This window comes from Dermacentor variabilis, chromosome 6 (assembly GCF_050947875.1).
Source record: "Dermacentor variabilis isolate Ectoservices chromosome 6, ASM5094787v1, whole genome shotgun sequence".
Taxonomy (NCBI): domain Eukaryota; kingdom Metazoa; phylum Arthropoda; class Arachnida; order Ixodida; family Ixodidae; genus Dermacentor; species Dermacentor variabilis.
In genome coordinates, this window is record NC_134573.1 from 179,171,532 (window position 1) to 179,194,648 (window position 23,117).

The window sequence follows — 23,117 nt, forward strand, 5'->3', positions numbered from 1 at the left end:
GCAGTCGCATGCTCGCAACTGCTCGCAACATAGTCATCCATATAGCTTTACGTTAAAAAAATGATAAATTGAACGGTTTGTAAATATATGCCCTGTGCAGTTTGTTCATTAGTTTTATTAACAACCGCTATAAAACGAAGCTACGAAGCTAAATATCAACACTGGCACTCCGGAGGCTTGATTTGCACGAGATTTGCGTCCCCCTCTCTTTATATTTTCGTGTGTTGTGTTTCAGGGGATCTGCCGAAGCAAGCTCATTTTCTCTAACACACTGCGGCACTTATTTATGGAGATATTATTATAAAAGTGCGTACGCCCCGCACGCCCATCTTGCTGTGCGAGGGTGCAACCGATGTGCGATTTCAGCGCGCGATCGTGAAGTTCCTCTGCCGCGGCATGTAGTTCACGGCTCTCTGGGTAACGGACGTCGACTGCACCTAAAAGATTGACAAACCTACGCTGCCACCAGCGACCCGCATCGGCCGGCGTTTGGTGCTCTAGCTTTGCAGTTGAAAATTACATTAATGTCACTGTAATGGAGAGCGAGCGGTCGAGACCAGGGCATGCGAGGAAGAAGGTTTCGCCTGTCTGCAGCGTCGTCGTCTAATTCGCCCGTGTCACAAGGCAGGTGGCTTCAGCTAATTCTCTTTAGCTACAAAGGAGAAAAAAAATTTAAAAAGAGAGGGCCCGTGCGTAACGACGCATGACAATCGTTCCACAGTCGTTGCCTGATCGCCGCCGCAAGGGAAAACAGCCATGAGTGCGCAGTGTCCGGCAGCCGTGAAAGATATTCTTGCTCCAGGAGACTCCTGCGTGGCCGTATCCTTTTTTTGGTAAGTTCGATTCCCCTCGCAAGGTCATTTCTGTTGCGGCAGTGTGATCGCTTGACGACCAGCAATCTACCAGTGGCTGGAGGCGGGGCTTGTTCAAGAATGGGTGAAGACCGGTCGATTCTTGCTGCTCGTGCAGCATTCGGACACAGCGCATGGGTGAGTGCGCACCCGAAACTGCTGAGGACGTGTTCGGGTCTGACACGCTTCCCAGCCTCATCTAACGCTCGTGAAGAGACTGCGTGATCTCTTTCGGTTCTGTTTTCAGATTGCTGGTGTGTCCACGCTTAGGCGTGGGATCGACAGGGCGTGCACCCGATGTGACTTACATGGCTGAGCATGCCTTCCCCATTGACCAAGATTTCAAGTGTGAAATTGGTGGGTCCATCGCAAGGTGTCGCTTGTTTAGGCGCGTACCGGAAACAACTAAAGAAAAGAGACAAATAAATGTCGGGTTTCGCGTTCTTTTAGATGTACTGAAATTTATTCGCAAAAAAGAAAGCAAGAAAAAATTATTTCTTATATATACTTGCCTTTAATGACCAGCCTTGAGACATAGAAAATACAAAACTGAGCAATAGTGAAGCTGTCCCACATGATGCCAGTCATGTCCTCTTAGCCATAACAGTGCTGCATCTTTGAGTTAATTGCACACTTGTATGTACGGTGTCAGGCAGTCTCTCATGACACTTGCCTGTTTCATGAAACCAACAAAGAATTGTTTTAAGGCCATTTTCACTTCGCAAAACTTCAGATGTAGTTGAAATAGAACTTCTGCATTTACTTGTCGCATGATATATAGAAATAATACCTAATTTCAGAAGTGGTTTAGCGGAGAGTCGAGAAACATAATGTTTCATGAAAATAGTATGCAGCCATGACAGCAGCTCTGTGTACCAACATCGCAAAGTGAGAATGTCTAGAGTCATCTTGAAGAAGCGGATGAATAGACATGCGCGGGATTGCAGAGTGGTGCAAGTTTCAGTTTATTACGAGTGATCAACTACAAGCAAGTTTCTCCGTTGCACAAATCATTATAGGGCAAATGTCTCTGTTTCTAGGGAAGGTAGCAATCAATGCTCCATTTTCTCTGTTGCATTATGCACTGTGACAAAGCTTGCTTGCTTAATATTTAATATCACCCTGTTCTTGGCGTGCAAAACAGAAAAAAAGCCATTGCACTGTAAATGTGCTATTCAAATCCTTTTCACACTTTGTAAGTGGTCTGAGCAGTGCTCTGCCCATATTATCACTGGAATTCACCGGCCAGGCACAAAGAATGATAAAGAAGAAATTGAATCAACCAAAAGAAATCGTTAAAGAACCCCAGGTGGTCGAAATTTCCGGAGTCCTCCACTACGGCGTGCCTCATAATCAGAAAGTGGTTTTGGCACGTAAAACCCCATAATTAAATTATTAAATTAAAAGAAATCGTTACATTATTTTCCTTATCTCATTAACATTTAGTGGCATATCAGTGCCATTCCTCTTTCATCTACTTGGCATTAAGGAAAAAGTATATGTATAACCTGTTCCTTAGCCACACACACACACGAGTGTTGGGAAAAACTGAGATCATTTTTGTCAAAAGAATACAGGATGTGAGATTACACCAAGTCATGCAAGTGGGCTTCCACCTGTATTCTTGCATAAGCACTTTGGTAAATAAAGTGACCTTGTGAGCATGAAGCACCACAGGAACTTGACACCACTCAGCAACAGCTCTGCATTACGCAGTGACCTGTGTACTTTTTACTAAGGGTGCACAAGTGCAATGCAAAGTGTTGCTTGTGCCACCATGCCAAATTGAAGTTTTAACATTCTTTGAAATGGCATGTACTGCATGAATGAATGTGCTGTTTCACAAGACTGCATATCCACCATTTGCAGCCGTGTTCACAGAAATGTGTAGGAGACGCCAAGATTTAGTGCTTTCTAGTGGATTGTTCTTGATGAAGAAAAATGAAATTTTTGTCTGCAGAAAAGACCAGTTTAGATTTCTTACTGCCTACTTGGCTTCTTTTATTTCAGACACCTCTTGTTCACATGGAAAAGGTAAGTATGGCTGCCGTGATATTTCCTTAGCGCAGGTGGTTTTTGTTAGATGAACACATGCAGTGCACAAACAGTTATGTTGACTGAAAATGATATGAACTACAATAGACTGACACTAATGGGAGCTCTATCTGTAAAGTTTTAAAATGGATGAAATGTAAAAAATATTATTAGCTGTTTCTGTGCCTACACTGCAGGTGAGGTTTCAGGCATTGATAATTACCGGTCTCAATATCAATATTAAACATCAATATTTAAATATCTATACTTAGTGCTACCTCACGGCTTTCATAGAGAAGATAACAAGGCTATTAGTTAAGTGAATAAAAAAAATAGCATTACTTTTTTAAACACCTAAATAGTGCTAACAAAATTGGTCTTTTGCACCTCCTTTGCTAGTGCTTGTGTCCTTGTGGTTCTTTCTGTGTTGTGTCATAGCCACTGTTCCTCTCATCCTTGTTAAAGGTATGCTGAGTTCATTTATCTTGTGTGTTTTGTGGCATAAATATAGATCATAGATGCAGTTTGTTTTTGTTAGGGCTGGCTTGCTGAGAGTGTGATTTCATGTGCAGCCGGAGCTGACATGTACGTGAAAGTGGCCCACAAGCGTCGAAAATTGTTGCTTGAGCTTCCAGCCACGGACGGAGCCCGATCATTCCTGGCCCAGGTGGGCAGGGCTGTGGAACGTAAGTGTGCAACACATCACATGCTTTATTTAACCCTGTCTGACCAATTCGCTTGTAAGTGGACTTGAGCTGGTTGCTTTTGGTGGGTTACTTATAAACTTCTTCCATTGTTTGTCGATTTTGGGGGCAGCTTGTTGGCTTTTGAGCTATCTTAACTTAAAAGAAAAACTACAATTTGATGTGTACATTTGCTTTCCTGAGCCAATTGGTTCATACTGAATGTTGCAGAAATAGGAGTACCAGATATGCACAACTCTTACAGCTAGACCACTGCCGATTTTTGCAGAAGTTTTGTGCAGAGGTAGCATTTTGTGGTGGGTTCATCTTTGACATTTGTTGGGCGTGTTGGTAAACTGAAAGCATATTTGGCGCCAGCAAACAAGTACATCGCATTGTGGTGTCGTCTCCCTTCCGTCCTTGTTTGCTGGCGCTAAATATGCTTTTGGGTTCATCTTGTTGCAAATTCAGCCTTGCTGCTACCTGCCCTCCATTCACACTGGACAGCAGTCAAAGTTGCACGAACAAAAAGGAACTGTTTATTATGTGGAGACATTCCTAAAAAAAAAAAAAACATTAAAAAAATATTTGTGCTAGAGATTCAAAATTTCACCCACTTACTTAAAAGGATTACAAGCAGATTTGAAGTATTTCATTAGTTTTTATATAGCCGCTATAGTTCTCGAGTTATGTCTTACACAATGGAAAAATAGAGTGATTTTGTGGGCACTTTATTGTGTAATAAATTTTTGCAAGAAGCTTTGTGCTGTAGCTTATTTAGCTCTTTGTAAACTACTGAGTGCCTGTATCTATTCGAACAGCATATACAATTACTGAAAAAAAATATTAGGACACTTCAACCAATTTTTTTTCACAATCACATGAAAGTAACCTTGTACATTTATAATTGTCTTATACTAATGAAATTTGGCATACATACTCTTCAATATATGTACAGTGCTGACACCTACTTGAATTTGCAATATCTCCCAGCAGAAGTTGTGAAAGTACAAGATTATATTTCAGGGAATCAAGAAAAAAGATTAGTTGAAATGCTCTAATCCTTTTGCATAGTTCCAGTAATTGTACACACTGTTTGCCTAGATATCGGGACTTTGTGATCTACAAAGAGCTAAACAAGTTACAGCATGCTGCCTTTTGTGAAAATTTAGTAGACAAAAAACTGCCCACGAAGATGACTTTATTTTGCCATTGTGCATCAAATAACTCAAAAACTATAACAGCTGCACCATAAGTAATGATATTATTACGATATCATCGAGCGATGCTGAAGGGACGTCGCCGCTTGTGAACTTTGCCAACGACGCAAGAAGCCTTCCCAGCTCCCCGCTGGTTACCTGCAGCCGCTCGACATCCCCGCCGAGCCCTTCCATTGTGTCGGCTTAGACCTTCTCGGCCCATTTCCGGAATCTACATCAGGAAACAAGTGGGTTGCAGTCGCGGTGGACTATGCGGCCCGCTATGCCGTAACCCGCGCTCTTCCGACCAGTTGCGCAGCTGATGTTGTGGACTTCCTCCTGCATGATATCATTTTGATTCATGGTGCCCCGCGTCAATTGCTAACAGACCGTGGCTGTACGTTCTTAGCCAAAGTCATTGACGACATCATGCATGCCTGCTCAATACAGCATAAATTTACCACCTCCTACCACCCTCAAACGAACGGCCTCACTGAGCGTTTGAATTGCACCCTTACAGACATGCTATCCAAATACGTTTCAGACGACCACCATGACTGGGACCAGGCTCTACCTTACATTACATTTGCGTATAACTCTTCCCGTCTCGAAACTGCTGGATTTTCGCCTTTTTACCTCTCGTATGGCCGTGAACCGACGCTACCACTGGACACTGTGCTTCCGTCCACCACAGCTTCAACTAGCGCTTATGCCCGTGATGCTATCGCCCATGCTGACCATGCTCGCCAACTTGCGCGCACTCATCTACAAGTCTCTCAAGGCAAACAAAAGCAACGCTACGACCTCCGTCACTGTGATGTCCATTTTGTGCCCGGCACCCTCGTGTTGCTTTGGTCACCATCACGTAAAGTTGGGCTTTGTGAAAAACTGCTGTCCTGCTACACAAGCCCATATCGCGTGCTTCGCCAAGTAACCGAACTCACCTACGAAATCGCTCTAGCCACGCCCACTACGTCCTCCACTGTGACAACCAGTGACATTGTCCACATCGCCCGACTCAAACCCTACAACTCTCCACGCGCCTTGGATATTTAACAGCACCGTGACGGTGCTTTTGCCGCCGGGGGGTAGTATTACGATATCATCGAGCGATGCTGAAGGGACGAGTCGCTGCGAGAACGACAACGAAGTGGGTCGGTGCCTTTGGCGCGAGCTAGTGTGGGACTGGCGATCTGGCTCCAGTGTAAATAACCTGTCCTGTATATAGCCTCTTTAATCTGTGTCTTTCCACACGTAACAATATATTTGAAATCTGCATAGAAAACTCTATAGTTGGCTGAATTTTGATACCTCTAGTACAAGTAGTAATAAAAAAAAAGTTGTTTCGAGGAGTGCCTCCCCTTAAAACTTGCACAATGAAGCAAATAATCAGCGCATTGCCTTCGTGCACAAACATAACTGCTGGCCATCATCTCAGGCCATCGGCGCTGATCTGCCGTGGCCCTGCGGCGCACAAGCCATTAATATGTTGGCTCTGTGGATCAGTGTGCATCGCAGTGCGCAGCTCCTGGCAGTGATGCAGCATGTCTTAAGACAGGGATGGTGCGGCATTCCTTGCAATTTGAACGCCACATTTTGGAGCATTTACGTTTTTCGTTCACAATAAAGCCAAAAAGCGATGCCATTAGAAAATGATGCCAATTTTGCTGCAACAGAAGGATAGCAGCATCTGTCACAGCTGTGATGAAATGCACCTTTCATTGTAGTGTTGACAGATGGCGCCACTGTTTCATTGCAGCAAAATTCACATCTCAGTGCACCACTGAAAACAATGTGCACTCCAGCCTTACTGGGAATGAAATAAGTGGTCTACGCTTGTAAACATGGTAATAAAGTGAACCCATTGCAAAATTTAAGTGGAAATCAGTCAGCAGTTTAGCCTGAAGAGTTTGGCTGCATCTCTTTATGCTACACTCAGTAGTGTGGAGTGCTAACAGCAATGTCCAATCCATAACCATGATAACATGGTGCTTCATACCAAGTTACTAGGGGATAATCTTCTGCCAGTGTCTGTGTGCACCATGAGTATTGCTGTTTGGCCAGCACAGGAGCGATGTGCAGTACACGGATTAGAGAAAGCTTTGATTTTCAAACAGTCTTTTAAATTCTTACAGGGACCTTCTTAAAGCTAATCTTTCGTTGAAGATTCACTTTATTGCAACAATCCATCTGATTTAGCCTCTGATTTCTACCATTTGATTGATTTCAGAAAATTATGTAAACATAATTGCTTAGAAAATAAAAAATGACACATGATGAGTGTTAATTGCCAAACTTTATTTCAATTTTAGTAATGTGAACACTTGAAAGTGTTGTGATTAATACGGCTGTCGCACAGTGCATATCCAATCACAATCAAGCCCAACCGAGATAGAATTTGCACCGTGTGACGCCCATATAATTTATGCACTAACAATTGCATAACGAAATGAAGTAATTGCGAATTTAGAATGTTTCACTGCTTTAACTCTTTCAATGCTGGGTCCAAGTATACTCATCTTCGCGCCGATGCACATCCCTGGCCTTGCCCGAGATAATTTGTGAACCTGAAACATCTGTAGACCTGTTACGCCATTTATTAAGAAGTTGGTGAAACTAAAATTTTACAGTAGGTTTTGTTTTTGAATAAAGGGAAAATCAGACATCCACCCGATCGTAGTAATTGCTACAAAGGAAACCCATACGGGTTCCTCGAAAGAAAAGCCTCATAGTTGAAGAAAAATTCGTCCTGGTCCGGGACTCGAACCCGGGACCACCGCCTTTCCGGGGCAGCCTGTCTGATTTTCCCTTTATTCATTATTTCTCTCCACCTTGCGGGTTTCCGCAGAACCACTACGTCAAACACTTGCCTTTGCTTCGTGTTGTCGACAAATTCGACTTCGCCCTGCCATCTGCTAGCCGCCTGGTTAGCTCAGATGGTAGAGCGGCTGCCCCAGAAAGGCGGTGGTCCCGGGTTCGAGTCCCGGACCAGGACGAATTTTTCTTCAACTATGAGGCTTTTCTTTCGAGGAACCCGTATGGGTTTCCTTTGTAGCAATTACTACGATCGGGTGGATGTCTGATTTTCCCTTTATTCATTATTTCTCTCCACCTTGCGGGTTTCCGCAGAACTACTACGTCAGGTTTTGTTTTTATATGACAGATGGCGTGACAAAGTGTATAGACTTGCTGTTGCCTATGTCCCTTTGTCCAATGTCTTGCGCATTTCTTGAACAATGCAGAAAATGAAGAACTTTTTTATGATCTCTGGTTAAAAGAACTTTGATATTGATTACAAGGTGTCTTCAAGAGGCAACGGCAAAGAGGCTGGGCTGCTTTTGGAACACTAATTATCGTAATTAAATATATTAATTTATATAAGTGTTAGATTTTGTTTGAACTTTCAAATTAAAAAAAGATTTAATGTTCAGCAACATATTGCCAATAAATAGCATTTTAATTTAGAATTTTCTAATCTGTTACTTAGACCGACATTGCACATGTGGCTTTGTCAGAAAAGTACCTGGAATCCGAAAGGTTAAAGGGACACTAAAGGCAAATACTAAGTCCAGCAAAAGTTATAGATTAGTACTTGAGAGTCTCTGAGGCATTAATGTTATCACAAACAGAGCCTTAATAGTTGAGAATTTAGTTAAATGCAGGACATGACTGGAGACACCCCTGGCATATTCAAGCACTTGCTCGATGACGAAAGCACTCCTCAGTTAAATTCTGCCACTAGTGTTCAACTACTCGTTGCACAAAATATCCCTGTGTCGTATTATAAGATGAAATAAAATTTTACTTGTCCAGTTCTATTTCATTTTTAGAAAAAAAAAAACTCATTCAAATTGCTGCTGATGATGATGCTGGCAGTCGAAAGGTTTTATTTGCACTCGACTCTGCGCTGCCCACTCTTTCACGTTTCAATACTTTCCTGATTGCATAGTGCTGTGCTGGTTTTGCTGTCTTGCGAACCTTGCACAAACTGCAAATAGCAGGGAATTCAACTTCTGTGTGATGTCGTGGGATGCCCTTACGGTCCATGCCACTTGACCAAAAAACAGCTGCAGTGGCAAATCAACTGCTCTGTCTTGACTCGGTACCGCCATTTGTCGGGCGCCGTTTTGCTCACCAACGGGAGGCGGCAAAGGCATATGCAATGTCACCACTCCTCTGATTGGGTGGCAGGAGATTTAAATTTCGAAAAAGGCATTTGGACCCTTCAGATGCAATTTTCTTGTAAACTAAGTCTTTTCTTGGCACGAAACAAGCGTTCAAAGGTTTCTGGGATGGTATTTGGTCTGGGGGGAAACATCCTTTGCAAATTTGCGAAAATTACACGTTCAGCAGAAAAGAATGCTCAGAATAATATACAATGTAGCATATGACCACCCATCTAAACCGCTCTTTATGAAAGACAACATAATGCCGATTCATGATCTGTACGCATACCGCCTAATCACTAAATACATTACCGAGGTCAAAAATAACGTCTCGTTCATTGCACAACTGGCATCACTGCAGAAAAGAAATTTCGCTTACGCAACTAGAAACACCGATATTTGGCACATACATTCATTCAGAACAGGTTACGGACAACATATGCTCAGAAACACTCTTCCACATCTCTTAAACCTGTGCCAACATTACAATTTAAATCTCCAACGCACCCGGTCAAAAGATTTGAGTCATTTTGTTTCACTTATAAGTGGAAGGGCAGCACTTCCTGTTTGAAATATACGATATGATATTATGCACATCGCTTTGTTTTTTTGGAATTGTACATTTTTGTAAAAATTGTCATTTGTGATATTGTGATATTGTGATATTTTGTCTGTACTCACATGCTTGTACTGTTTGCCTTTTTTTTCTAAACATCATGTATTGTATCGGGGAGGCGAGAGCCCGTCAAGCTGGATATCTAGCTTTTTCTCTCCCCCTCCCTCATCCTTGGGATGGAAAATAAAGGCATTATTATTATTATTATTATTATTTAAACAGTCCACGTCGACTTAGTAATTGCCTTTAGTGTCCCTTTAAAGAAGTGGTGATGTTAGTGCACAATACATTAGAAAAACTAAACGTAATAAGAAGAATAGCAGACATGGCTTCCTAATGCATCCAATCAGAAATGTAGAAAAAAGCCAAGCACTGCATACAATTGAACTGCCAAGTTCTCCAGTAAGAAACTCTAGGGCGCAGGCATGAGTTTTGGTCGTAAGGAACCATTCATTCGATCAGTCAGTTGCCCTGTGCTTTTTCTTCCATCAGGGCATGCCCTGCTGCGTGGTGGAGTGAGTGACTTCTCTTGGCTAGGCCACTACGGTGGAACCCAGGAGCTGAGTAATGACAGCCTGCTCAACAGCCCTGGTGAGCCACCACGGCAAACCATTGCCGAAGGGGCCACGCCGCTTGCCGCCCGAGAAAGTGTGGTGCGCCTTCAGTTGGCCATGCGTGAAGACGACTACACTCAACTTGAAGAGATCAGGTACTTGTCACAGGGTGCATCTTTGCAATGTCGGCAATCTACACTAGTCCGGTTATGCTGCTTGATAAGATGTTAGCTTAGACTTGCTTCATAAGAACCTTTTGTGGGGCAAGTTGTTTGATCATAATCATAGGCAGTTTTTTTTTGTTGTTGTTATTGTCGTCATCATCTTTTTAATGCTCAATTTTAATTAAAAAGATGATGACGACAATTTTAATAAGCCACCATGAGTTTGCCGGAAGCAGAATAAATTGTAATGCTCCAAATGAGGCATAATTTTTCTGCATTACTTCGAACTACTTTGATGGGCAGGGATTAAACCTTGGGGACCTCTTCAATTTGAGTTTTGCTTGATTGTCAGCAGGGTTAGTATTCACAAAAAGTTTAATAGATCGAAAAAAAAAAAGAATGTTATTACACAAGTAAGTAAATCTGAACAAGTTTTGTGATATTTGAAGGCTACTGGATTGAATCAGCGTCTGGGATCTGGACTGAGTGACCGAACGATATACCCAGTAGACTTTCTTTTCTTCTTTTAATCTTTCCGTCCCCTTTTCCCTTTCCCCAGTGTAGGGTAGCCAACCGGGCTCAGTCCTGGTTAACCTCCCTATCTTTCCTTTATCATTTGCTCTCTCTCTGAACAAGTTTTGTGATTACTATTCCTGTAGATGGATCATTTGATGCCTAGACGAAAAGAAAAGCGATACACGTTACATGTTCAACGTCTTGTATTGTAGACAGTGAAATCTTTACAAGGAATATATATCACGGGCACTATTGTACGGTCTTGCTGAGCAGTCTACATAACATCAGTTTGCTGTACAATTGTCGTACCTTGTACAGTTGTCAGAATGGATTACTTGCATAAAAGCATGGCAAATATCTCATTCCTGTTGTAGCGGCAGCTTCTGTTATTGATTATATAGTATACCTAAAAATTGTGGCTCACCAGGTGTGAAGTGGACCAATGTTGACACTGACATATTTCTTTGCATATGGTATGTAATTGACTGTATGCATTTGTAACTTATGTTGGTGCCTAGAGAAGAGAATGTATATATATATGGACAGCGTATCTCCTGTCCATTGCTTTCCTAAGCTGACTCCTCCAAGACAAACTATTATATAACAAAATTTCCCAAATTACACGCTTCAATTTTGGGATCTTATTGGAGATGTGCTAATTGTAGGTAATTTTTTTTCTACAACTTAGTAAAACTTGGTTTTAAATTAAATTCTATGATATTTGCTTTAAAGGGACACTACAGGCAAATAATAAGGTGATGTGGCCTGTTTAAATGCCATTCCAGAAACCTTGCAACGCTTGTTTCGTGCCAAGAAAGGATTTAGTTTACGAGAAAATTGCATCTGAAGGGTCTGAATACCTTTTTCGAAATTCAAATCCCCCGCCACCCAACCACGGGAGTGGTGACATTGCATACGCCATCACCACCCTTTGCTGCCATTGGCGAGTAAAATGGCGCCCGACAGATGGTGGCACCGAGCCAAGACAGAGCAGTGGATGCGCCATTGCAGCTCCTTTTTGGTCAAGTGGCATAGGCCATTCGGGCATCCCGTGACATAACATGGAAGTTGAATTCTCTGCTACTGCCAGCTTGTGCAAGTTCCGCGAGCCAGCAAAACCAGCACAGCACACTGCGATAATGACACTACTCAAACGTGAAAGCGTGAGCGGCGTGGAGTCGATCGAAAGCTAAGCCTTTCGACCGCCCACATCATTGTCAAGGGTAATTTCAATTCTTTTTTCTAAAAGTGAAATAGAATAGGAGAAGCAGCATTTTATTTCATCTTAGAATACAATACAATGATGGTTTTTTGCAACGAGGGGTTGAGTACTAGTGACAAGATTTAACTGAGGTGTGCTTTCGTCATCAGGCAAGTACTTGAATGTCCCGGGGGAGTCTCTAATCATGTCCTGTGTTTACCTCAGTTTCGCAATTATTAAGGCTCTGTTCACGATAATATTGACGCTATAGAGATTATCAAGCACTAATCTATTGCTCTAGCTTGACTTAATCTTTGCCTTTACTGTCTCTTTAAAAGACCAAGAAACAATTTTTGTGGTACCTGTTATTTTAGTGCAACGAAAAGCATACTGGCCAGTGTGTCCAATCCTGCAGTGGTAATGCGGAAAACGCTGTGGAAAATTTTTTGACGATATGCAGTCATGATCATGATCATGAGGTCGCGTTCTGGGAACTTACTGGAAACAAGTGATAGGTGAGTGTGATAGTGATTGTATGTCACCATTGGTGGGAAGTGGTAGGATATGCCACTAGTGCTATTCATGTAGTGCTGGTACCTGTTGACACTGCAATCTCACAGGGAGACCACAGAACTCTGGGTATTTAAAACTCGCATCGAACTACGTATATTATATGAATTTGAATATCGCCGGCGGCAGATTATCTGTAGATGAAAAGAATATAAAGAAACGCTCCTAGACAAATTTTTTTAGGGAGCACCAGATATACTCCTGATATGTCCAACTGCAACTTTGGTGCTTGTCTATTACAAGCGCAACACATATGGCATTTTCCACTTCGGTCTTCAAATGCGCAGTCAGGATACTGCGTTTCAGATGTGCAAATACAGTCTAATCTCGATAATTCGAACTCGAAGGGACCCGAAAATTTGTTCGAATTAAAGGAAGCTAATTGAATGGAGGACTTACCTGCAGTGGCATTTGTGCACTGAGGTAACACATGAGTGGGAGGTTCCACAAGATTTATTCACACTTATTTACAAGTTACAGCCAGTTATTAGGCGTGTCAGTGCTCATAAGTAACATGTCCCGTGAAAATTGCCCCTTCGAACTTTTGGTATGCTTCACCGCCTGAAGATTCTCTATTGTGGCGAAGTTGACTTTCGGGAACCGGTATTATGCAACGCGCCGCGTCTTCCGCGCTCCGAAGGCATTGGCGATGATTACAAAGGCGGAGTCGGCGCCATTGCTAACAGCGGCGAAATGCTCCAATGAAAAACACGGCACCGAACAGCAAGAAGCTTGGTAGCGAAACTAGCTAGGCATAGCGTTGCCGTGGTATGGCTACGGCTGCCAGCGGATCTGCGTTCGAGAGCACCGGCTCGAAGCGGCGTGATGATCAAAATGGCGCTGGTGGTACCTTCGATTAATGCTGTTTCGGACCTGCGGTCATGGCAAAAAGTCTGGAAAGTCGGACGACGAAGGCTTTTTGCGTCCGAAATCTCAGACGTTCTAGAACGTCTCAAATACATTGACTCTATGGGGTACATGGCAGTGCCGCGACACGAACAGAAGTCAGTAACCCTTCATGAACAGAGGTAATCAGTGATGCGTGCCTGCACATGCCTGCACACAAATTTCCGCCACGTTTTTTTTTTTTTTGTCATTGCATGCAACGTTGAGAAGTCTCTCCTAAGCATTTCCTCTATGGCTGAGTCAGAGGAATGCTAGTCGGAGGCGCCGCCCCGTGATTTCGCGCGCAGCTGACAGCATTGTTGGAGCGCAGTATGTTCGAATTAACCGTCATGAATGCTTGCACTTTCGAATTACTGGGCGTTTTCGCCCATTGGAATACACATAACTTTGACGGAACAACAGCGTCAGTTCGAATAAACCGAGAGTTCGAATTAAGTGTCTTTGAATTAACGAGATTCGGCTGTAGAAAGTTACTCACATGCACCAATATAATTAAATTTCTTGCAGAAAAAACTGCATAGAAAAGAACAATACACAGGTGTTTAATGAATGCTGATTCAATATTGCAGTATGAATGGAAAAAAAATGTCCATAATATATATTCGCAACTTAGTAAAGTCCCTTGTTTGAACCCAGCAAGAGTTGCATCTCGATGTTGGTGTCTGACAGACAAACACGTTTTTTCGTCAACATTTTGTTGGCAATGGCAGAGAGCCATTCCACCGAAATGCTTGAGGGTACTGCCGTGTTGTACTTGGGGAAATGTTGGTCCAGTCGCTCGACGCTCTTCATCTGTGACAGAGGGTAGTCAACTGGTACCAGCAGCTACTGCGACAGCCCATCCTGTTCCTCGGCTGGAAGGGTTTGAGGCCCAAACGAGAAGCCTTCAGGGGTGCATTAAGTGGCAATATCTGTGCTGGCTGGTTTGGTCACTGCAGCCAGCTATGTCTTGATGGTTGCCTGGTCTCTCGTAGAACTGTCTGGGATGCATGATAGCTTAAACCTTTGGATTAAGCAACTGGCGACGATGAGCTCCTGCTTTCCTTTGAGTCGCTAAAACCTGCAATCCCGAACAATCTTGGTGAGAACTGCGTTTGCCAGAGGGCCACAATATGTCGGTCCCTTCAGTGCCATGGAATGTTTACAGAAGGAATGCCATTCCCTCTGCTGTTCCTTCGTAAACCTAATGAGTTATCATTATAGTTCCACCTACCCTTATTGGAATGGTGGCGTTCCTCCATTCCTCCCGAAAGGAACTAGCTCTAGGAACGCTGTTCCTTGGAACACCATTCTGTGCAACATTGGTTGTTGGTCCCTCTAAGTTTAACGTGATCAGTTCATTATACCGTATAGACTCATGTAAGGGCCACACCTGTGTAAAAGCCACACCCGTGTAAGGGCCGCACCCCTAACTTGGCTGCCCAAAATGTGGTAAAAATTTTTCAATGAATAAGCAATGGTGTTCGGGGTCTCGATGCCGGGCACAAGCATCGGCAAATTTCGGCGCGGTGCCTACTTCCGCATGACGCTACTAGATGGCGAGATCCGGGGTGTGCACAAGTCACCAGCAGGGCCAGCACCATTTTGACCAATTGGTTCGGTCATGTTTACGGGCCGCTTCCGTCAAAATTGTAAAAAAAAAAAAAAAAAAAAAGTGCGGGCCTTACACGAGTCTATACAGTAATTGCTTTTGTAATCATTTCTCTAGCTTTAAGCCTGGAAAATTGCAATTTTTTTGCCTGCAGTGCATCCAAGTTTTCAAACCATATTTTGTTTTTTATGTTGAACATTTATTTTTAAGAAAACAAACAAAATTTACTTGGAATTATGTCATAACAGTTGCATTATATGCTAGGCAGATACTATTTGCAAGAAAAATCAAAGGAATCAATTCACTATTCAAACGAATTACATTAATTAACTTCTTAGTTATAAACTTCATGGTGCATGTTTATAATGGAAAGTTAAAGACAGTTGCCATTATAGTGTAGTTCCCTGTTTCTACTAATTGATGCATTTACAGCGCTTTGGAAGAAACAGAAAAAATCATTAAGTAAAAGAGAACAAGACAGAGAGGGTGCTGGATAATTTTTTCTGTTGCTTCCAAAGTGTTGGAAATGCATCAGTTATGAGAGATCCAACGAGCACAGGTTTCTGCCATAAGCCCTGTTTCTAAATTTCAATATGGCCATGTAGGCCAAAATAACTGCCAGCATGTTATTTGTTAAAGGGGCTGACAAGCAATTTTTAAGGACCCAGTTTCTTATGGTGCAACGAAAAGCTCATCCTCGGAAGCGTTTATACCTGCAGTGGTTATTTCCAAAAGCATGTCATTTGGGGGTGCCAAAAGCAATTTTTGTGTCTTGTTGTGAATAATTAAAAATATAAACCCTTGTTTCATGAAGAAAACAGCACTCATTTCAGTCAATACGAGACACAATCTTTCCATCAGCAGCGCTGTCTCGATTCATGTTATTCTTGATATTATGCTTGCTTTGAATGTTGAACAAATTGTATGTGATTTTACTAGAGAACAAGCACTTCTGGACCTTTTTTTTGTAAGTGAATCCTTTTCTAAATGTACTATTCCTGTTGAGCCGGGTATTTCAGACCATAAATTGTTGTTTTTCACCTGGTCATGTCCCAGGGACGCCAGATACAGTCGGTATAGTGCGACAAATCATAGAGATTTTGAACGAAGTGATGATACCTCAATTATTGATTATTTAGAAAAAACACTAGTTATTGATGCTCATTCTGGGAATGTTCAGGACCTATGGTGTCATCTTAAACAAGTAGTCTCATTCTGTACTAAAAACTTTGTACCTATGAGGAGGGCTACTAAAAATCGCAAGAATCCGTGGGTTAGTCATGAAATCATCCACATTAAACATAAACTACAACGATTAAGAAAGAAACAAAATATGTATAAGAAGACCCTCACGAAACTGAAGAATAAATTGGCAATTAAGGTGCAACAAGCAAAGCATAATTACTTCACTTTTTCAATTCCAAAATTTCTTAGAACTGATCCATCAAAATTTTGGCATTACCTCGGAAAGACAAATGAGTCTATAAGAAAAATTTCAGTAAATGATCACCTTGTCGAGAACGTAGCTGATATAGCTCACGCATTTAATGTATATTTTCATAGTGTTTTTTTCTCCTAATGACAACTACAGCATACACAAGGAACTTTTGAAGACAGACGTACCAGTAATAACAAGCGAGGGGGTTCTATCTATACTACGTAAATTGAACGAGAAAAAAAGCGCGGGTAAGGATGGCATCCCTACTGCGTCCTTGAAATGCTTTGCAGCACAGATTGCAGACTACTTGGCAAATCTTTTTCAGCTTTCTTTAACCACTAGTGAGCTTCCTGATGACTGGAAGATAGCACGCATTGTGCCGATTTTTAAGAAAGGCGACAAGCTTAACATAACAAATTATGGGATGTGTTGATTATATCTTCTTGTTTGAAACTTATGGAACACGTCAAAGCTGGATATATAAGGTCTTTCTTGTCTAATAATAAAGTTTCATCTCCTTATCAACACGGATTTACCAAGGGAAGATCTACTATGACTCAGTCACTCACCACTGCACATGACTTTATTATGACATTGGACCACTCTGGGCAAATAGATACATTCTTTATAGACTTTAGCAATGCGTTTGACAATGTGTCGCATAAGAAACTAATACATAAGCTGAAATTAAGCGGCCTTCCCTGCTACTTAGTGAAATGGGTTGAAGCATACTTGCATAGCAGAAAACAATTTGTTTTAGTGGATGAGTGTGCGTCTAATATGCTCCCTGTTTCTTCTGGTGTGCCTCAGGGCAGTGTACTCGGACCCTTGCTTTTCTTAGTTTATGTGAATGATCTCATTGAATTTTTGTCTGATACAGTGTGTATAAAACTTTCTGCTGATGACTGTACTGTATACAAGGAGATATTGTGTGAGAGTGATCACATTGTATTGCACGACCAATTGTTCCAGATTGGGCAGTGGTGACGAACTTGGGATATGGAAATTAACGTGCAAGAAACAGTCTTATTAACAGTTACACGTAAATTACAGCCTAGTTCTTATTCCTATACTCTTTGTAACGAAGAAATAGCAAAGGTTACAAGCTATAAGTATTTAGACGTTACACTTACTTCTAAATTATCCTGGTCAGGCCACATTTCAGATATATGTGCATCAACATTTAAGAAGTTCTGTTTCCTAAGAAGGAAATTAAACAAAGCTGCAGCAAAGTTAAAGTTACTAGCATACAATACTTACATAAGGTCGAAATTAGAATATGCTTCCATAATTTGGGATCCTGAAACTAAGCAGGATATATATAAACTTGAGATGTTGCAAAGAAATGCAATCAGGTTCTTTTTTGGTGAATATAGAAGGTGCGACTCCCCTACTAAACTTATGCAAAAACACAGGATTACAACATTACAGGTGCGTTGAAAATATATTAGGATAGTGTTCTCGCATAACATGTTGAAAGGTAAATTTGACATGTCCATACCTTCATATGTAAAACCCTTAGACACCAGAAAGACTCGACACAATCATGACCATGCACTGAAACCAATATTTGTTAAAATCAGTGCATTTAAACAGTTTCTTTCCACAGACAATTTCTGACTGGAATGCTCTTCCTAAAACCATTTTTGAGAAGGCTGATTTTCGAACAGCACTGGAAAAATTGTTGTTTTAGTTTTCGTTTTTGCTTGTTACCAAGTACGTACTATATGTGTAGTGATGTAACCCTGTTTGATTGCTGATGGCGTTATTCATTTGTAATCCCGACTTATACTAATTATGTTTTGATTTCCCACTCCTTCTTGGGCCTGTCATGGCCTGCAGTATTGTGAAATAAATAAATAAATAAATAAATAAATAAATAAATAAATAAATAAATGTTCTGAACGGTTGTATGTCCCTTTAAGGAGAGACATGGCTTCCAGGAAAAACATTTTTGGTATTGACTCTCGACACATGAAATTTTCAGCAAATATTCAACCTTGCTTGCCGATTACAAACATGCAATCGGCTTTTTTTCTGAATGAATCCAAAAAATAAAGTTAAATATTTTTGTGTGTTATAAATTTGGGAGGTGAGTTTTTGAAGATGTGTTGCAGCAATAAAACTAGAATTAAGCATGTATGTTTATGAATGTTCAAAAGTGCAGATTTGCATTTTAATGTTTGTGTCTCTATATTCAACAAAGTCATGAAATTCTAAAGTTGGACCAGTGCAGTTGTGAATTTTTGTTGGTGATTTCTAAGACTTCAAGATGTGGCTGTATCCTAAAACTCTATATCATAGTGATTCTGCACTCTCTGACTCTAGCCATTCATGCAAAAAAAAAAAGAAAAAACAATAATAAAGAGAATAGAGTGAATAGTAAAGAGGCAGTGCTGCTCTCAAAATTTGCGACTTCCAAAAATTATTATTTGTTAAAAATGCAGATAACTTTTTTTAAAAAGTGCAGCGCCTTACATTTCACACTACCAAACCTGGTAGCTTTCTTCTGAAGAAACATTGAAGGCTCATTTTATGGCAGAAAAGCAAGCTGGAAAGAGTTGCTTTGCGAGACCATGATAGCTTGGATCTGGTGAGTATTTTTGGAATGGCCAACAGCACAAAATGGATCATTTTCACTGCTTTAATAGGCAAAACTAAGCATTTCATAAAATTAATACTGTGCTTTTTTGTCAACGACACATTTTTGAGCTAGTTTTAGCTAGTTTTTTGCCTGCAGAGGTGCCATGATGTGTAGGTTATAAAGATAATAGAAATTGCCTATGTGCTCCTTAAGTTGATCTCATAACATACATGACCAGTAAATACCTATGTGTAGCATGTTAGTGACACATAAATGCATTGTTTTACACAATGTAGATTCTTCCTGGGCACATGGAATGTCAACGGCCAGGCATGTGGCAGCGTGACTCTGCGTGATTGGCTGTCAGCAGCCGATTCTGAGCCTCCGCAGCTCTATGCCGTGGGCTTCCAGGAGCTTGACCTTAGCAAGGAAGCTCTGCTGTTTACCGACAGCCCCCGCGAGGAAGAGTGGCTCAGGGCTGTTGCCCTTGGTCTCCACTCAGGTAAGCTTGTTTTCTCAAGGCTTTTATCATTGGAAAGCCCAGCTAGTTTTCGTAAGTGCTTAGTTGGCTTAAAACTAGTCTCATGAAGGGAATACCTGGGCCCTGTGTTGAAAGCATAACAGATTAAGTTCAACACGGACACATGTCTTGCCTTTGAGGAAAGCCTCCATGTTCCTTTTGAATTCAAATTTAAATGAGATCATTGATTGACAGGTTTCATGTCTGTAATGCTGGCATGGTAGTTGAGCTGTATCATTACGATGTCACGGCTGCATGTGATACATGAAAATGCAACCATTTGTGTCCATAGCTGTAGTTGTGGCTGTGGTACTTTGCCGTGAAGCACATTTATGATAGTGGCAGCCATACTTCAATGGACAGTGGCATGCAGAAGCATACTTATGCAAAGTCAGTGAACCCAAGTGGTCACAACTCACCAAGAACATAATGCAAAGAAGGGGTAAGGCGTGCAGGCATGGACATAAGAGAAGTTGACAACACGTGGCGTTTGTGTTCAGTAACGTGGAAAGTTGGGCTAGTTGGTGAGTGATCATAGTGTCGTCCTGTGTCGTCTATTCCTGCTTGTCTCCACTGTGTCCGTGTTTGTGCGCTGCTTCACCAGCAAGGTACTATGGCGTTTGTGTTGTCCATTTCTCTTTGTTTGTGTCCATGTCTGCAAGCCTTACCCCTTCTTTTCATTATGAATCCGTAACAACTAGCTCAGCTTTCTGTTGTTCTAATCACCAAGAACACTCCACAGTGCTACTCCTCATAGTCCAAGTCTTGCATAGCAGCAGAACCATAGTAACCACATTGTTATTATCATTAGTCATGGCACATGCACTGAGCCTGCCTGGGAAGTGGTTGGTATATTTGTAATAAATGTAGTTATGGTCTGACAGCTGCATTACACTCTGTCCAAAGTGCCTCAGTAACCTCACAATCAATACTGAAAACAGCGCAAAAAATACATAGACAGCAAGAAGATGCATATTTTGGATGTTTTCCGTGTGGATTCTAACCAACTAGCCCAGGGGGTATTCTGTAAGAGTCCACCTAGTGGACTGGCCATTTCAATTGGCGCTGATTGACTGGGGCTGCTCGTCTCCTTCTCGCTCACGCAACTCCATCTAATGAGCAGCGACCGAAATGGACAGTCCACAAGAGGGACTCTTACGGAATACCCCTCCAGGTCAACACCTTAATAACTTATAAGAATATTGACATGACCTTTTCGAGTTGTGATTTGTTTGCAGCAAGTGAAGGTCCAAATCCTCTAAACCACACAAATAATGATGGTAGGTTTGAGGGCATGCTAAATAATTTAGTATAAAATTGCTCCTGCTGGTCTAGGCAGTTCATATCTATAGAAAATTTTAATGAGCACAAAGTGAAGACAAAGGCCGAGGTATAAACACAAAGAAAAGGCATGCCTAGCCTACATGATGCCTATTGCTACACGATGTCAGTACATTTTGCTGTGTCATGATGCCACAGTGTTGCTAAGGCCAGGTCTAGCATCTCGAAACCACCTTTATTATCAAACTAAAATGTCTTAAATAAGTGTTTGCTAACTTTTATACTTGCCAAGTGTAGTTCCTTTGCATGTGAGAAGCATGTAGTAAAGTTTCTACATCTTCACAAACAAGTCAGTACTTGTTTAAATATTGTTGCGATACAGCAGACACTTAAGAGATCTGCTGAGCAAGAGACCGGTGCAAGGGAAGACGAAGATGGACACCTGAGCTTGGCAGGAGCAGGTTTCCATCTTTGTGCCTGGTTGCGCTATTCTTGTAAATAAATTGTAATTAGCCGCTTTTGTCTGTGTCTCTCCACATGTAACACTATGTTAAAATTAATCACCCAGTCAGTCACCACACTTGATTATGATGATGCTGGGTGAGACTGGGTGCCTTTCTATACCCCTTGATGCAGGGTGTCGGTACCGGCTGGTGAAGTTGGTGCGTCTGGTGGGCATGATGCTGGTGCTGTTTGTGGAGGAGCGGCTGGCATCCCACGTGCAGGAGGTGGAGGCCCATTGGGTCGGCACAGGCATCCTTGGCAAGATGGGCAACAAGGGCGCTGTGGCCGTCCGCCTGCGGCTGCATGCCTCAACCCTGTGCTTCGTCTGTTGCCACCTGGCTGCCCACCAGGACGAGTGCCAGCGTCGCAACCAGGACTACCAGGATGTCTGCGCACGCCTCTCCTTTGGCCCCACTGACAGGGTGCTCTCGGACCACGAGTGAGTCATATCGTGTAAATACATTTTGAAAAAGCCCCCAAAAAGCTGAAATAGGCTACAGTAGGACTGAAAGCAGTTCCATAGTTTGTAGTGGTTCATTACCATGAACATTCTGCCAAAAGCCAAACACACGGACTGGGAATGCACCACAGTTTGTTTTTTCTGCCTTTGGTTTGTCTTTCAATGTGCTGATTATAATCAATGTTGAAGATTCTGAACGGTTTACCATATAGACTCGTACAAGGGCCACACTTTTCTTTCACAATTTTGATGAGGTGCAGCCCTTACACAGTAATTAACCTTTTGCTCAAAATGGTGCCAGCTGCGCCGGCGACCTGTGCACACTCCGGATCCCTGGATATACCACAGCATCAGAGGTCAACGCGCAGCTCTAGCCATCTAGTTGTGACCCGCGCAAGTATGCAGCGCGTGCACGCACGGCATCAGAGCAGTAAACGCAATTGCTTCTCCGTTGGAAATCTCTTTTTCCAAATTTCGGACTGTCATGTTGGGGGTGGGGGGAGGGCGGTCCTTATATGATTCTATACAGTACTTGCCTTAACTTGCCTATGAAGACCCTATGCACCATCAGCAGGTCTTGTATAACTTTCTTTTTTCTAAGTATCTAAGATCTAAGTATTGTTTATTTGCAGTAAGTAGTTTTAGCAAGAAAGTCTTACTATTAATCCTTTGCCTACCAGTGCAATTACCGAAAAAGAAGTCCGGAATACCTCAAGCGTCTGTTATGGGCCTTCTTTTGTTTCTGCTCTTCATAAATGACATGGCTGATAACATCCCTGTTAAAATTTGACATTTCACAGACGACTGCATATTATATCAGAAAATTTCTTGCAAATGAGATCAGGCCTTATTAAATGATGCATTGATCAAAATAGAGGAGTGGTCCGCCACATGTCAGATGTCTTTGCATATTCGAAAGACCGTAGCGATGACAGTAAACCGGGGAAGGCGGAGAGACACCACTAAGGTTCACGTACAGTCTAGCCAGCCAATCTTTGAGTGTTGTACATAAGTATAAGTATTTAGGAGCAATGATGTCAGGCCTCTGGTGGAATGAACATGTAATGTATGTAGAAAAAAAGCATTCTGAGAATTTGGCTACCTAAGACAATCATTGGATCATTTGATGTATGAGATAAAGCTTTTGGTGCATAAAGCTTTTATTCGACCAGTATTAGAATATGCAGCATCTGTATGGTATCATTGGACAGATACTAACATAGCGAAATTACAGAGCATACAAAGGAAGTCAGTACAATTTATTTTCAACTCATACAGT

General features: G+C 41.9%; 1 protein-coding gene across 1 annotated transcript in view; it reads left to right on the forward strand.

The window, feature by feature from the left end:
• Window positions 1-123: 123 nt before the first annotated feature.
• The window catches only part of Ocrl (Oculocerebrorenal syndrome of Lowe), a 68,288-nt gene continuing 45,294 nt past the window's right edge, over window positions 124-23,117 (forward strand). Inside the window, exons 1-9 of the mRNA XM_075696989.1 lie at window positions 124-624; window positions 722-819; window positions 907-989; window positions 1,099-1,208; window positions 2,862-2,885; window positions 3,458-3,571; window positions 10,042-10,258; window positions 19,370-19,575; window positions 21,511-21,817. Of these exons, the coding sequence (XP_075553104.1) occupies window positions 757-819; window positions 907-989; window positions 1,099-1,208; window positions 2,862-2,885; window positions 3,458-3,571; window positions 10,042-10,258; window positions 19,370-19,575; window positions 21,511-21,817 (1,124 nt within the window). The 5' untranslated portion in view covers window positions 124-624; window positions 722-756. The remainder of the gene's footprint in view (window positions 625-721; window positions 820-906; window positions 990-1,098; window positions 1,209-2,861; window positions 2,886-3,457; window positions 3,572-10,041; window positions 10,259-19,369; window positions 19,576-21,510; window positions 21,818-23,117) is intronic.